This window comes from Anas platyrhynchos, chromosome Z (assembly GCF_047663525.1).
Source record: "Anas platyrhynchos isolate ZD024472 breed Pekin duck chromosome Z, IASCAAS_PekinDuck_T2T, whole genome shotgun sequence".
Lineage (NCBI taxonomy): Eukaryota > Metazoa > Chordata > Aves > Anseriformes > Anatidae > Anas > Anas platyrhynchos.
The window spans coordinates 41,791,706-41,807,234 of NC_092621.1; the positions used below are offsets into that span (position 1 = coordinate 41,791,706).

Here is a 15,529-nt window from a genome sequence, read left to right on the forward strand (position 1 = left end):
ACGTTAAAAAAGCAGTCTAAACATTAGAATCCAAAGTACTCCTTTATGAATTAATTAGCAACGTGGCATTTGACCTCCTACGACTGTGGTCTGTAATTTGAGGGTTATCATTAGCAGCCCCTATAAAACGGCTACAATGGATCTGTGAAAATTGCCTTCTAATTCACAAAAATATTACTCTTAAAATTGGGCTCATTGGTGTTCTTTATTTGGGGGGAGGGAGGATAAGGAGGAAGGGAAAATGAGGGAGGAGAGGAGGGGAGAAATATTTGAATTCAGTTAAAGGAAACTAGTATTTATCTTGCTTTCTTGTATTAAAAAAATAACAAGCTTTATTCATAATATGTTTGGTAAACGTAGTAGTAACAGGTTGGTGTAGAAAATAGGTATAACGTCTTTTAACTAAAATATCTCTGATATTTGGTAGATAGAAAGCTTTTATAAACTGTTTTCTGCTGGGTTACCATCTTCAGAGTCTCAAAGCTTCCTCCAGTTAAGGTTAATTTATTGTTTGTAATAGTGCATATGCCTTAACAATGTAAAGAGCATTTCCCACAGATCAGTTAATAAGATGCAGCACAGAGAAAGGACCAATGAATCTGTTTGTTACAGTCTACTTAGTGAAGCTATGACTACAATACTCCAATGCTGAAGTCAGTGAAAAGACACCCGCACAACACAATCCAGGGAAAATGCAAGCTGATACAGCACAAAAGATTCTTTGTTTAAGAGCAGCAGAAATTTCCAGCAACTGTCTGTACAAAAATGCAAGATAGAAGAGAATGTAATTAAATAACAAAACAAACCCAAACTAAAAGAGAATCATTATAAACCAGGACAACGACACTTTGTTTTTAAGTGCACGCGATGAATTTTAAAGATCTTTCCTCAGAAAGGGCAATAAAGTATTATGGAGGAGTGACACATTTGATGGATGGGTAGGTTCTGAAAAAACACATTATCAGTTACTATTTCTTGTTTGGTTCTGGTCCAGTAATTTTTATTTGAACAGGCCACATGCTAGCATGGTTTTGACTGCAGGAAGACTGTTGTTAAAGGAGGTACAGTTTCATTGACTGTATTCAGGTTTACTCTACCTCTACCCCTCCTTTTTCTTTTTCTGATAGGGACTCCTATGGCAGGCACTGTTTCAAGTGTTAAGGGGAAAAAAAAAATGTTTGTTTAGCAGATTACTCCTTGTTTTGTTTTCAGTCACCTCCCAGTTCAACCCAGTGTATCTTGCAGGTCATTTAGGAAAAAAAACAATTTTATTGCTTCTCAAGTTTATTTCCCAAATAGTTTGACCCTCTTGGTTTTGTTCCTTCTCTCTTTTTCACCAATATTCATCCAAAGCAGTGTCATTAAACCTGATGGAGTCGCTTCACTTGAGCTATGAGCAATCAGGGAGCAAATCCCCATTCATTGTTTACTTAAGTAAACTTTTCAGAGCCTTCGTGAGATTGCCTCATCAAAAAGGATTAGTTATCAGGAGGAAAACTTCACTGTTTACCTTTCAAACAGGTGTAGGTTAAAGAACTGCTGATACCTGGAGTACCTGGAGTGAGGATGACTACATTACACCCAGTTACAGAGATAAGACCAGTCCTTCAAATAACAATCATTTCCCATTTACTTTCTTTAACTGTGGATTGTCAAGGTCCACCCACAGCACCCAGTGAAGAGAATGGCATTGTTTACACTCAGTTTTCAAGGAGAAACTTAACTGGAGAGGAATTATTCTTCTTATTTCTCAGGAATTAAAGGTGTATTTAGAGTACAACCCTGGTTCTTCATTGGATGAAAATACACTGCCATTGAATAGAGTTTTCTGTTGTTTTAGAAGAATAAACACATATACAGAAGCTATTTTTTTGAATTAGTCTCTGCTAAACACATTAATCTACTAGTAAATCTAGCTACTAAAAGAGATGCGTGTGTCTTAGTCATGAATGTTGCTCCTGAGGAAGGTGCAAAGACAATAAAACTGTTTCACAATACACAGTATCTAAATTTCTGATTCCCAGTGCTTGCTGAGTCTGCAGGACAATAACAGCATGCAAGTCAACAGCAATGTATGACTGCAAATTAAAAGAGCAATGGTGTCTTCTCCCTTTCAGAGCAAGCGGGAAATTTGCAGTATAATGTGGAAAAAGAGATCTTCAAAATCTTACTTGCATTCTGAATACATATATCTCTCTATATATTTAATTCTCATATATTTTTGATCTGTGTAGTTTACTCACTTTTACCAAAGTAATGTTAATATAGTGATTATTAAGAACATTAAATATTTTTAGATTCCATATAATATTCTAAAGGAATATTACATTAAACTATTTTTTCTTTATTTTGACCTCTTGGAAAGTACACCTTTCCTCACGCTATTAACGTGCCTTGAACTTGTAAAGTTCAATTGATTTACATAGTTTCCTTGCACGACAAGATATGTGGTTCTAATACATATCATTCCACAACGTTAATTCCTAAACAGCGATGCCTTCCTTCTCAACAATTCAATGTGAAAACACATCCCCTTTTAACTTAGTATGTGCTTTTAAAAAAGCTAAAGATTCAAAAAATGTGAAATAGTATTCATTGCACCTAAGAAGCCTTGAGTTAAAGATTTAACTCAAAGAATTAGATTTATTCATTAATTTATATGGGCCAGAGGCTAAATAGTGACTTTCATTGATGGTGTTGCAAAGGCTTGGGGAACTCTCTTTGCCTTCAGAGGCATGAAGTGCATCTTGGGTAGCAAGAAGGCATGCTAAATCTGTTCTTATCTTCTAACACTGCTAGCAGACTCAACATTGCAGTAAGCATTGAAGCCTGGTTAGGGAAGATGGTAAGCCACATGTTTTCAGATAGTCACAGCTTCTAGGATGGAAGTCCTCATTCTTCCTGTGTTGGGGGTGACTGCATGTGAGGTCTGTCATGTGAGTGAGTGACTTCCTCATCATCCTAACTCTGCCTTTCAGCACTTAGCCAAGCCCACACATTGTCTTATGAAAAAAAAAAGACAATTACTTTTTTGAAAGCTAAGGAAGCTTTGGATCCAAGCCTGCAAATGAACTGATAGATTTTTCCTAAGATTAACATGTGTCCTGTGAATAAAATGCGCTAAGAAATATTGTTGCATTCTCATCAGAGTTGTAATATTTATTTAGCTAAGATGTGACTATAAATGTGACTATAATATGTGAAAATACTTGATTGAGGTCCAGCTTTGCAGATCATGTCATATCATTATTGGTTCATGTTTATTATAAACTAGAAGAATGGAAGAATGTTGATACAAAATGTGGGTTAAACAGCTTCATGGCTATGGCCATTTAACAAATATTGTAGAGAGGCCTTAAGACTAACTCCTTGCCTTGCAGAAAGCACTCATATCTAGAACCTGATAATAAGGTGCATATGAAATTTAGTGAAGCATGGGATTTTGCAAGACTGCTATGAGGGAGTTTTCTTCCCTAATAAATTGCAGGGGTTTTGCCGCAGGAAAAAAAAAATCCTTACTGGTAGTTCTTGTATTTCAATGAGAAAGGGAGCATTTGTCTACGAAAAATTACTTTAATTTCAAGTATCTGCCTAAGCCATTCTGCACTGTCCACATTTGCAAATCCAACCTCTAGTATATAACAGGCCCTAAAATGCTACCCTTCCTGCTGATAAAACTTCTGCGGAGTTTAACAGAGGTTTTCCTGTCATATCCCAAGAGAATTTACTGTAAGTAGAATTGTGTCATTGCAAGAAGTTTGCATGAAATAAATCAGGCAGGCCTGCAGAAATAAACAAATTAAGACCATGAATCCAGAACACTAATGCCTGTAAAAATTAAAGAAAATGGGACTTTGGCAGTGTTGAAGAAGAATGTACAGACTTCATTAAGAAATCTAGAACACGAAAACTGCTTTGCACAGATTTCTTGTTTTTGTGAGAGGGATACTTATTAACTGACATATAAATCATCATATTAAACATAGTATCATAAGTTCTCCTAATGTGCTTATTAACAACATACCCCTATGGTCACTAACAACTAACTTAGGAAGTTGTACACAGTGATGGTTTACTGAGACAAAGTCACTTGATAGCACTTGTAAAACACAAGTACACAAAATGGATGTCATGTTGTCACATTCTTCTACCAGTAAAACCTGGCTTAACACCCTAATTAAAAGTTTAAAGCAGAGGGAACTTAGTGCCAATTCAACTGAAAACCTCCTTGAGTTTATCTTTTTGAAGGCTTGTTACATGGTGTATTTAAATATGTCTACTAATTTAGGACTTAGTATAAAGCATTTTGAATTGATTGATTTGTCAAAGAACTTCTCACCTTTATTTTTGCGAACATGTGTGCGCATGAATGTGTGCTTGTGAGTACACAGCTGACCAAGCAGGGTGACCTGGTAACTTGGTCTCAAATTAAAGTGTAATAAGTTGCAGCAGTAGGCACAGCCCTGTTGGTCTTCAGCTACAGTCATTCCAGACAGGAAATCTGTGGGGTTACATACCAAATGGCCTCAGGATTGGACCTGTTATTAAAAGTCCTCTGGTACTGATAAGTCTCTGTATTAAGGTTATGGCTCAGCTATAAAAAGATCACCAGAGTCTGCGAGTGGGTTAGACAACCTTAGCTGGAAAATAAAATTTCCTCTTTTTTTTTTTTTTTTTTTTAACCTATCCTTTAATATACATATATAGGCACACATTGTTCTGTTCATTTTAGACCTTACATTTTAAATATAAGTAAAAGCAGACTAGTTCTGAATCAATAGGACCGAAATAACCACTTCATAGGAGAAAAAGAATGGATGAGACACTTTGCAGCCCTTAGCCTCTCTGAGATATTTCACAAGGCTTTTTTTTTTTTTTCCACCAGCCCAAACTCAACACACTTACTGTGCCTGTAAAACTGCCTAAATATTTCTTGCAGTTGATTCACTTATGAGAAATCTTTAGCAAGATGTGTAAAACATTTAAAAGCTACCTTCTCTACTTGCTAAATAATAGTACAGGTTATATAACCTACCATAAAAGATTTTTCATAAAAGAAGGAAAAAACAAGGAACTTTAAATACAAAACAACCTATATTTAAAGATCCATCAAGGCTGTGTCAGAAGTGACAAAAGACAGGAAAATAGAATGACATTGACATCCTGATCTTAATTCACATCATTTAAAAGTGCCAAGTTATAGCACACTTTCTCTTAAACTTCTGAGTTTTATGGATCTTGCAAGAATGTTGCAAAACTGGGCAAAAATGCACATTGATTCATTTGTTAGAGTTAAGTAGGTACACACAGTCATTTTGGTAAAGCTCAGCAAATCTAGCTCTGTCAGTAGGACAGAGCAACATAAATTCACTGAAGACAAGAGAATGAACTATGCTGAGGCATAGATAATGTCATTGCCAAAGTGCTCTCCAAAAGAAGAGGGACAGCTTTGATGGCAGAGCTCTGTATGTTTGTCTGCCAGTGCGCTGAAGACCTTTTACTCTGGAACTCTGTACTTCACGCAAAACGAAGGCAGGGCTACAGAGAACACAAAATCCTCCTGTTATTTCAGAATTCAGTATCTTCAGACAGAGCGTTTATTTTATAACTGGACTAGTCCTTCTCTGCATTGAGGATCCTAAAATTATGGTCTGAACCCACCCATCATATTTCCAGAAACACTCACAACTCCACAGAGTCCCATAATTGTTCTGTTCTCGCAAAGCTTTCAAGCACCTGGGTGTCAAGCACAACACTAAAGCATTTGCAGGCTTTGCAGCCATACCTCTGAACGTCGAGACGTGCTCCTGGCATGTAGTGAACGTTCTCTGTTTCAGAGGAGCTGAAAGTGCTCCACTGCTTCGTGCAAGATGCTTGTGACCAATCCTTTAAAAGCATTTCTGGTGCTGGACAGTTCATAACACAAGCACAGTGGTCTTTTCATAATTATTCAGGTGCTTTACCTCCATATCTTCTAACAGTATTTAGAGGCCTAAACTCCACTGGGGCACTGATTATGAGCTCTGTAAATGTGAAAATACCAGCAGAAATGAAACCTGCAAGCATGACAAAGCCTGGGTACTACTATGGCTAATGAAGCCAACCTTGTAGGCATTTTTGGTCATAGAAAAACAAAAGGTGAGAAGGACACATTTTGGTCAATTTCCCAGTGACCTGGATTTTATATTAGGCAAAAATGGCTTCAGAAGGGTTTAGAACCACTTGCCACAAAACACTCCTAGGTTACAGTACATGCCAGATTGCAAGCAGACTCTGGTTACAAACTCCCCTTCAAAACAGAAAGGTGATGAATTTCTGCCCGGTACCTCCTAAACTTTAGACGGGAATGGAAGATGGATGTCATCACCACCTTCTTCAGGTGGACAGATGGTGCCGTCACCACCAACACCAGCATCCTGAGGTCCTGACCACCGGACCAGCCCTTGGAGGGCAGTCAAGGAAGGCAGAACCTTGGTGAAGTGGTCCATCAAGGTCTCAAGCTGCTCAGCAACTACAAGCTTTAGCCAGAGAGAAGGGGGTGGTAAAGAGATTTTACTACTACAAATGCAAATATGTGCACGTTAGCTACCATTATTAGGGCACTAATTGCTGAGTGAAAGTTTTGAGACTATGGATTTTGAGCACAGGCATCCAAAGTGACGTGACTAAACCACATCTATTTTGCATGCAGGTTTAAACGGCAGATCTTCAGGAGTACAAACTGCTCGGAGGCAAATCTAAGCATGACAGGCGCAGACAAAAAAAAAAAAAAAAAAAAAAAAAAAGCAGCCTGAGCCTATCGCTCGCATGTGCACCGGTGCATGGTGTTGCCTGAAGTGGGGCTTGGCAGGAAAGTTGCCATGGGGTCTTTCTAGGACACGGCACCGAGCGGTGCGGGGCTGCTTTCCAAGAAGTTAGGGCTCCTGGAGGGGACAGGCCTCCCTGGGTGTGTTCCCTCCAGCCTGCAGACCACGGAAGCCGCCGCGGCCGCAGCCAGGCTGCCTGTGGGACCTCACAGCTATCTGTCAGCTATCTGTTGCTCCTTGCGGGTGGCTCGCAGACACAGGCTCCCCGCGCCTTCAGAGACACCCGGCCCGTGGGATCCGGCGGCCCCTTCGCTCCCTGCGTGTCTTTAGGAGGGGCGGCTTCAAACGTCGGGTCCCCTCCGCCCGGCTCCGGCTCCGGCGAGCGGCAGCATCCTCCTCGCCTCCTCAGGGCGCCGCTTCCGAGAGGAGAGATCCCGTCCCTGAAGCGCTGCCAGCGGGGAAGAACAACAACAACAAACAACAACAACAAAAAACTTTAATTATGTCACCTTCAGACGACAACAACACCAGGAAAAGAAATAAAATAATAAAATAAAAGCACACACAGCGCGGAGAGGGGCGGCCTCCGGGGTGTGTGTGTGTGTGTGGGGGGCTGCCGCGCCCTGAGGCGCCGGCCGTTACTCGACCGTTACCCGACCGTTGGACGCCCCCATCCTATATGGGGGGGGGGGGGGGGGGGAGTAGGGGGGGGCAGGGGGCTGTGAGGCGACGCCGCGGGGCCGCGCTGGCCTCTTGCAGGCGATGCTGCCCCCAATTAGCGCTGCCCCCCCCCGGCGGGGGCGATCCGGAGGGGGCGGAGGCCGCCGCGTCCCCGCCCCCCCCCCCACCTCAGCTCCCGCCGCGCCCCCGCCCCGCGCTCTGGATGCGGCGGGAGCGGGGAGCGGGGAGCGGGGAGCGGCGGCCGGCAGCGCCCCACGTTACTTTGATTGACAGCTGAACAAATGTTTCCCCTGTTGCAGCGCCGGCGCTGTGGCACGGCGGCGATCGCAAAGCCCCGCCTCGGGCGGCGGGGAAACAGCGGCGGAGAGGCCCGGGCGGCCGCCCGATTGGCCGCGGGTCCTCGCGGCGTCACGGCCCCACGTGGGGGCCGGGCGCGGGGCCGCTCCCCCCTCCCTCCTGCCGCGGTCCCGCACGCCCATTTGTCAGCGGCGAAGTGATGGGCATTAACACAGAACGGCGATTAATGCGCGGGCGGCGCTGATTGGTCGGCGGCGACGCCCTTCGTGGGCGGGGCGGAGGAGGGGGTGAGAGAGGGGGCCGGGCGGCGCCGCGGTGCCCGCCGGGAGGGCGAGTCCCGCGCGCTCCGCCGCCCGCGCGGTGCCGGCGGTGCCGCGGGCCCGCGAGGACTACAGCTCCCAGGGTGCCCCGCGCGCGGCGGCCCCCGGTGCGCCGTGAATATGTATCAGAATGTTAATGACGAGCCGCTGCTAAATTTGGGCAAAGGAGTCACCGCGCCACAGCGTGCTGGGGGAGCGGCGCGGAGCGGCGGCGGCGGCCGGGCTGGGCTGGGCCGGGCCGGGCAGGGCTGGGTTGGGCTGGGCCGGGCCGGGCCGGGCCGGGCACGACCCCTCCGCTCCGCACCGCTCCGCTCCGCTCCGCACCGCGCGGCGCCGCTGCCGCTGCTGCTGCTGCTGCCGCCGGCACTTCCCGGAGTTCCGCCCGGCGAGGAAACAACCAAAACAAACACAAAAGAGAGAAATACGTAAATAAAGCAGCCCGGACCGTGGTTTCTTCTTCATCCTTCCACTCCTTTTTTATTTTTTATTTTTTTATTTTTTTTTTTTTAATTTTTCTTTAACCACCACCACCAACAGCAGGCACCGGCCACGCAGCAGCGCCCGGCGCGGGGGATGCGGCCGGGGCGGTAGCAGCAGCAGCAGCAGGACCCGCTCCGCACCGCTCCGCTCCGCACCGCACCGCGCCCCGCTCCCCTCGCTAAAAGTTTGCAGGAGGGGAGGAAACTGCGAGCGGGGCGCGCACCGCCGGAGGGGCTCTCCCCGCCCTCCTCCTCCTCCTTCTCCTCCTCCTCCGCCGCCGCCGCCGCCTCGCACGGGGCTCGCCGCCCGCCGGAGCGCTCGGCTGGGCTCGGCAGCCCCGCTCGGCGCCGCCCGGGGGCCCCCGGGGGATGTGGCAGCGGCCCCCGCGCCCCGGGGACGCCGCCGCCGCCGCCGCCTCCGCCGCGCCTCGCTGCCGCCGGGGGTGCCCCGCCGGCACCGGGGCGGCGGGGCCGGGGCGCCCCTGCCCTCCGCTGCCGCCGCCGCCGCCGTCGTCGCCGCCGCCTCCTCCTGCTGCTACTCGCCCGCAGCCCTGATCCCGGCCGCCAGCGCCCCCCGAAGCGGCGTGGATGATCCGCGACCTGAGCAAGATGTACCCGCAGACCCGGCACCCGGTGAGTGGCGGCGGGCAGCGCTCCGCCGCGGGCAGCGCGCACTTGGAGCCATTTTCTTATTGTTGTCCAACGCCGCCGCCAACGCCGCCGCCCCGGGCTCGGACCCCGACCCGGAGCCGGAGCCGGACCCGGAGCCGGGATGGCGCCGCCGAGTTGCCCCCAGCCGGAGCGCGGCGGCCCCGGCGTCCCGGCGCCCTGCCGGGGGGTCCCGGCGGCTCCCGGCTGCCGCCTCCCCCCGCGGCGGCCCCGTCGGGGCGGGAGCGCGGGGAGCCCCCGCGGGCGGCGGGCGGGGGCGCGGGGGGCCGCGGCTCGGGGCGCCGGCACGACCCGCTCGCTGCCTCTCCTCTCTCTCTTTCTCTCTGTCTCCCCGCCGCTTGCAGGCTCCGCACCAGCCAGCGCAGCCCTTCAAATTCACCATCTCCGAGTCCTGCGATCGGATCAAGGAGGAGTTTCAGTTTCTGCAGGCGCAGTACCACAGGTAACGCCGTCCCGCCGGGCACACCGGGCACCCCGCGGGGACACCCCGCAGCGGGGACCCCCCCCCGGCACCGCCACCGCTCCCGCACCCGCACCCGGGGCGGCGGGGACGGTGCGGAGCCGTGCGAGCCCCTGGGCGGGGGGGTTGTGGGGGTTGTTGTATTTTTTCCCCCTTCTTTTCCCCCATTTTTTGTTTTCTTTGTGGGGTGGGGGGTGTGGGATGAAAGGGCGTCCGTCGGGGCGCACCCCCCGCTTTTTTTCTGGGAAGCGGCGCTCAGGACGCGCATCTCGCCTTGGCTCGGCCCCCTCGCGCCTTCCATTGACATGTCAAGTGCTGATAACCTGGGAGCGAGGCGGCCAGCGATTTCATTATCCCGAGCCGGAGGAGCGGCGTGTGCTCCAAGTGACAAGTGACTTCTGGCAGGACTGCTTAGCGCGCCTCTGGAAGCAAACAAACCGAAAAAAAAAAAAAAAAGGAAAAAAAGAGGAAAAAAAAAAAAAAAGCGATGGATGTGTTCGTGTTTACCGCAGCATTCCTTAAATTACCTGCGGTATTTTCCTAGTCATCACTAACAGCCTCCCCCCCCCCAAAGAAAAAAAAAAAAAGAAACAACAAACAAAAAAAAAAAATCCCAGCAACTTTTTGCTTCTCAAAGCAGTGATACACATTTGATTCCTCTGTGGGCTGGGTGAAAACAAGAGGTGTTTCCAAAGCTCGTTTAAATAAAAGCTAGGAAGACCAAAGCATGGATTTCTGAGTGGCTTCTCAAGCTTAAGTGTTATAGGTGAGGACATGTGTGCCTGTCTTCTGTGAACCGGTGTTTTGTTTTATTATTTTTTTTTTGTCAGTGAAAAATGCTCTCCTGCGTACTGTATGCAGTTCGCTTAGGAGGTGAGGATGTTGCACAATCTCTCTTGAAAGATGAAAAGTATAAACCCCACCCTGAACTCCCAGGCAGGCGCTGGAACGTGCATTTCTGTTTGTGTCTTGGGGAAATGCTCGAAAAGGGGAGTACCTTGTGCTCAGAAGAATGTCAGTTTTGTGTTATGAAGTACCCATGCTTTTTTTTTTTTTTATGTCTCGAACAGTTTGAAGCTAGAATGTGAAAAACTGGCCAGTGAGAAGACAGAGATGCAGCGACATTATGTCATGGTAAGCAAGCTGCATAACAAATTCAAAATGTCTATTAGCTTGGTGTGCTGAGATTGAAATACGTTCGGATTGCTGGAGGCGAACAGAAAGATTATAGTTGGTGCTGCTGCTGCTGTGGAGGTTGCATCCGTGCTGCCATTATCCACCCTTGGTTTCAGGGGTTTGTAACTTGTTTGTGGCAGTTAGTTTCTACGTGAAATCCGCTCTTCAATGTTTCAAGCAACTGGGGATATTTCTTCAAAGTGGTAGCAGGTTACTTGTCAGCCCTTTTAAGGCATGTGCAACTTCAGCAATATTCCTGGGGATGATGTATTTTTCACTTACACTGACTTCTCACAGCTACTGTGCCTCTGTAAAGCGGTTTGGGGTCACATTTTCCTTTTTTTCTGTGATGGCAGTAAGCCCAAATTGCACATGCATGTCTATAAACCTGAAGCCCCCGTCCTTAGAAGAACTGTTGCTTCTGGGCTGCTGGTTCATTGTTTTACTGAATTCAGAGCGGCAGGGATCTGAGCTGTGAAAGGGATTTCCTCGATGGTTGTGGTCTGCCTGGTTAAATAACGTGCATAGGAAGACATCCCTAAATACATAATTGCATGATGGATCGTGATAACTCCAGAGGAGCTCTTGCTATCCTCTCCCTTGTGCATCTACGAAGGATTAACTGTTTTCCATTTGTATGTGACAAATAACACACAAGTATTCACAAAAAAAAAAAAAGAGCAAATAACCTGGAAAAATTCTTAACCAAGAGCACAAACATATGTTAAGGCTTGCATTTGTCTTTTTCATGCCTGATTTGCTTAAGTCTTGGAGATTGTTTGGTACTAACATAACACACTGACCTGAGTTCCCTGAGATGCTCAGGCACATCAGGGGATATGTAGGGTGGTGTGCCTGCTTTGGCTCTGAATTTACATGCTCTTTCTTTTTTCGCATCCCTGCAATTTAATTGTAGCTTTTTTGTGTTTTTAATTTAAAATACTGAATAACCGGTCTGTTAGTCGTTGCTGATTTATATGTGTGTCTGGCTTCAAGCACTTCGGGCGTTTTTTGGCATCTTTTATGTGTGCTAGAGAATAAAATCTTGAGTATTTTCTGTGTGTGTGTTTTTTTTTTTTTCTTTTTTTTTTTTTTCCTCCTGCTTCTAATCTTTAAGTCTGGTTGTGATTACTTCTTTTGATTTTTTTGTTGTTGTCTGGGTTGGGCTTTTTTGCTTAGTTTATGGCCATCTTTTGTAGATTTGTCAAGAAGCAATGTAGATAAAATAAAAATAAAAAAAAAGAAAAAAACAGTTTACTGTGAAATGCTGTCACAAATTCCAGGAGCTCTTCTAGCTAGTAAATGTTTTAGGTCTCTGTGTCTTTGTACAAATGATGTTAGAGTCAAAGCGAATTTGGGAATGGTTTTCACAATTGCAAGGTCTAACAGAGGCATTTTCTTCTCTCATAGTATTACGAGATGTCCTATGGGCTGAATATAGAAATGCATAAACAGGTAGGTAAATATTTTGCTTTGTGTAAGAGTGTTCCCTGTAATTTCTCCCATCAGTCTTAAAACAGATGTCTGTTACGTGCGAGCCGCTTTAATTGCATGCTTAAGTGCATTGGAAATTTTTTGTGCTGCACGCTGCTCTGAAACTTGCACCTTGCGTGCGGTGCGTGGCTCTGCGGAGGCAGCGGTGTTGTTCACCAGGTGTGTGTTTGCTGTGTTGACTTCTCCACGTGCAGCCCCTGTGCACGCGGGGAAGATGGAGGCAAGCAGGGATGGAAGGGGTCTCGGGTGGTGGTTTCAGATCCGACCAACCTCATGCCGTTGGGGTTTGCTTTTTGGAGTGATAGTGACATCGTAAATACACGTTGGGTGCAAAGGGACGTGTGTTTGCATGTGGGAAAGACTTCCCTTTGGTTAACCTGGACAGATTTAAGCTGGAACTACAATAGCTATTGATGCTCAGCCATGTTCCTGTCTCCCTCAGGTCACTTACTTGGACCTTTGTCCAAAAGCAGAGTCTCAGCTTCTCATCCATGGAAAGGGTAAATGAGCTTTCCACAAGGATGTTAGCTTGCTCAGTTTTGTGCCTTGAAGTCTAGCACTTAGGCCGAGATTAGCAGGAGATTACTCGGATGGAGCATGGTAGCGTAAATCAGAATTTCTTATTCAGTAATGTGTGTTTTTAACCTTCTCCAGAGGAGAATGAATTAAACATCTGACCTCTTTTCCAGTGAGGGAACTTTTAATATGGTGGAATTTAATACTGACAACTCATTTTAGCGAACGGTTGAGCAATTTGCCAGTGTTGCTTGGGAGCGTAAACTGCAGAAATAAAGAAATGGTCGAATGGGAGAAGAAAGACCATCTGAAAATTGGTTTGTATGCGTTCCTGTTCAAAATAAGGGGTTTGAAACTTCTCTGGGTTGCCGAAATAGGATTTCTTTATCTTGTTGAGAGCAGACATAGATATCAAATGTTCTTCCCTCTTGTTTATTATTTATTGTATTTTGTATGCCATTAGCATCCCAACCCAAATGACTGGGGACATTTGCGTTGGGTGGCACGCAATCCCGAGGGCGGCAGGTTTTCCTGCCTTGCAGCGTTTTGCGCCCAAGGCCCAGACCTTCAGAAATGTAGGTGCGAAATGTGCACGTGAAGGCTTGAGGGGAGCAGTGAGAGAACTGCTGGCGGGAGCCGGCAGCACCTGCAGCGGAGCAGCTCGTGCTGAGTGGGATGATGCAGGTCGTGGGTGCTGCTGGACGGGCTGATGGCAGCCTCTCGGAGGTGCTGGAGCTGGTGAATGAACGCCCAGGTTGTTCCAGGTCCTGTCTGAAAAAACAGCACTGACATAGTGGGTACGAAAGCAATCCACCAAGTCCGAGTCCTCCTTGCAGGCCACCTACGTAGTAAATGCTTGCATGCGCTTGAAAGCAGCCATTGCAGTCAAACTTGTTTATGTTTCTAGGCGCTCTGTTTTTACAGCAGTTAGCTGTATGTGGACTTAAACTGACTGTGCAAAATTATGTGGGACAATGTTGGCTTGCAAGTGAAATGTGTAATTAGATTGTTTTAAGCAGGGGAAACCCGCTTAAAACCAAACCCTTTTTAATTTCTAAACGCTTTACTTCAGAAATTGTATACAATTATGGCAATGGAGACGTCAGTGATACTCTGGAAAAATTAAACACCTAGTTACAACTAAATGTGGGGATTACGAAGGACGGTTTTAATTAAACACCTTTTTCCATTACTGTTCAGTCTGTTCAAATTAGTAGTTTAAGTATTCTGCTCTCATGCAAAACACTTAAATATTTTGTCAGACGTTGATTCAAATCAACTGTGGCTAAGAAACTTGTTCGCTATCATTCCTAAATCTGACGCTAGTTCTGTATCTTTCATGCCTCCCCTTCTATTCCCACAGCATTTTTATCCTTCCTCCTCTTGCTTCAGCGACCGCAAAATATTTCGCATCTTGCTTTATGATCGCAGTGTGGGGGCCCAATTTTGTACATATAGGGAGCTGATTGTTTCATTTGACGCGCACAAATCTTTTTTAGTCTTCCACCTTAAATCCCCTTTTCTTCCACTCCGATCTTTGAATTTTACTTGGCTGAAATTGAGCGATTCACCCTCCTCCCCTCTTCCCCCCCCTTTTTTCCCTAGCTTTCTAAATTCAATCATATCAAAAATCCTGAGGGCAGTTTATCACATTATGAAATACAGACAGCCCTGCAAACCACCTACTTATTATATTTTCTTTCTTTTTTTCACTTTAGCACAGAGGCATATCTGTCTTTATTTGTTTTTCTGGGCAGACAGCCTTGGTTCCTCTTAGGTTCTTTTCCAGATGTACTCGCTGGATGCCCTTGTAATGGAAAGCAGGCAATAATGCAGTGAAGTTGCCCTTCGGCGTAATTGGGCCTAGTTCTCGAGATCAGGTTAGGCTTATTCACTTATTAGATTTGCGTCTCAAAGGGTTCAAGAGCAGGACTCCCTGGAGTCCTTGGAAGTACCCTAGTAATTGGTGGCCCTGATATTTGAAACCTTTGTGTATTTTTCTGTTAAAGCTTCTGTTCTTCTTGGCTGCTCCCAGCCACAGAGTATTTATTTTTAGAGAAATTTTTCACTGGAACAGAAAATGATGGCTGTGATGGAGTCATGACTCTGTGACTTAGCAAATTGATAAAAGGATAAACGTGGAGCGCAGCGATAGTGTGTGTGCACGGCGGGCGGGGGAGCGGGGGGAGAGCATTGCTTTTCCCACCCCTCATGTGATGCTCATCATCAGTCATCCTGTGTTGATTTTGATAGAAGACTATTAAAGTGAAACCTATGGGGAATTTGTCATTCTGAAAGGAAAGCTAATGTAATTAGTACCAATTAAAGTACATTTAGTAAATTGGATTTAATCTTAATTAAGCCTGCATAATGTTGCCAATTTTTAACAATTATGTTTGAGAACATAATTAATTTAAATTTTGGTAACTGAGTAAATAGCATTAGACTGGTAGAATTAGTCATTTGTATTTTTTTAAAAAAGACAAGTGTGGGGTGTGTTGTGACATGTGGTGTTATAGCCTAAAACAGTAAGCTAATTTTTGATATTCTGTACCACTAGGATCAATAGAGCTTCAAAATAGACAGATTCCTCCCTCCCCGTCCCTCCCCCCCCCAAAAAAAAAAGAAAGA

At 46.2% G+C, this 15,529-nt stretch overlaps 1 protein-coding gene across 2 annotated transcripts in view; it reads left to right on the plus strand.

The window, feature by feature from the left end:
- The first annotated feature begins 8,381 nt into the window (after positions 1 to 8,381).
- The window catches only part of TLE4 (TLE family member 4, transcriptional corepressor), a 97,628-nt gene continuing 90,480 nt past the window's right edge, over positions 8,382 to 15,529 (plus strand). For both annotated transcript variants that reach the window (XM_027446250.3, XM_038170739.2), the window contains exons 1-4: positions 8,382 to 9,216; positions 9,597 to 9,694; positions 10,783 to 10,846; positions 12,299 to 12,343. In XM_027446250.3, coding sequence (XP_027302051.2) covers positions 9,172 to 9,216; positions 9,597 to 9,694; positions 10,783 to 10,846; positions 12,299 to 12,343 — 252 coding nt within the window. In that variant the 5' untranslated portion in view covers positions 8,382 to 9,171. The remainder of the gene's footprint in view (positions 9,217 to 9,596; positions 9,695 to 10,782; positions 10,847 to 12,298; positions 12,344 to 15,529) is intronic.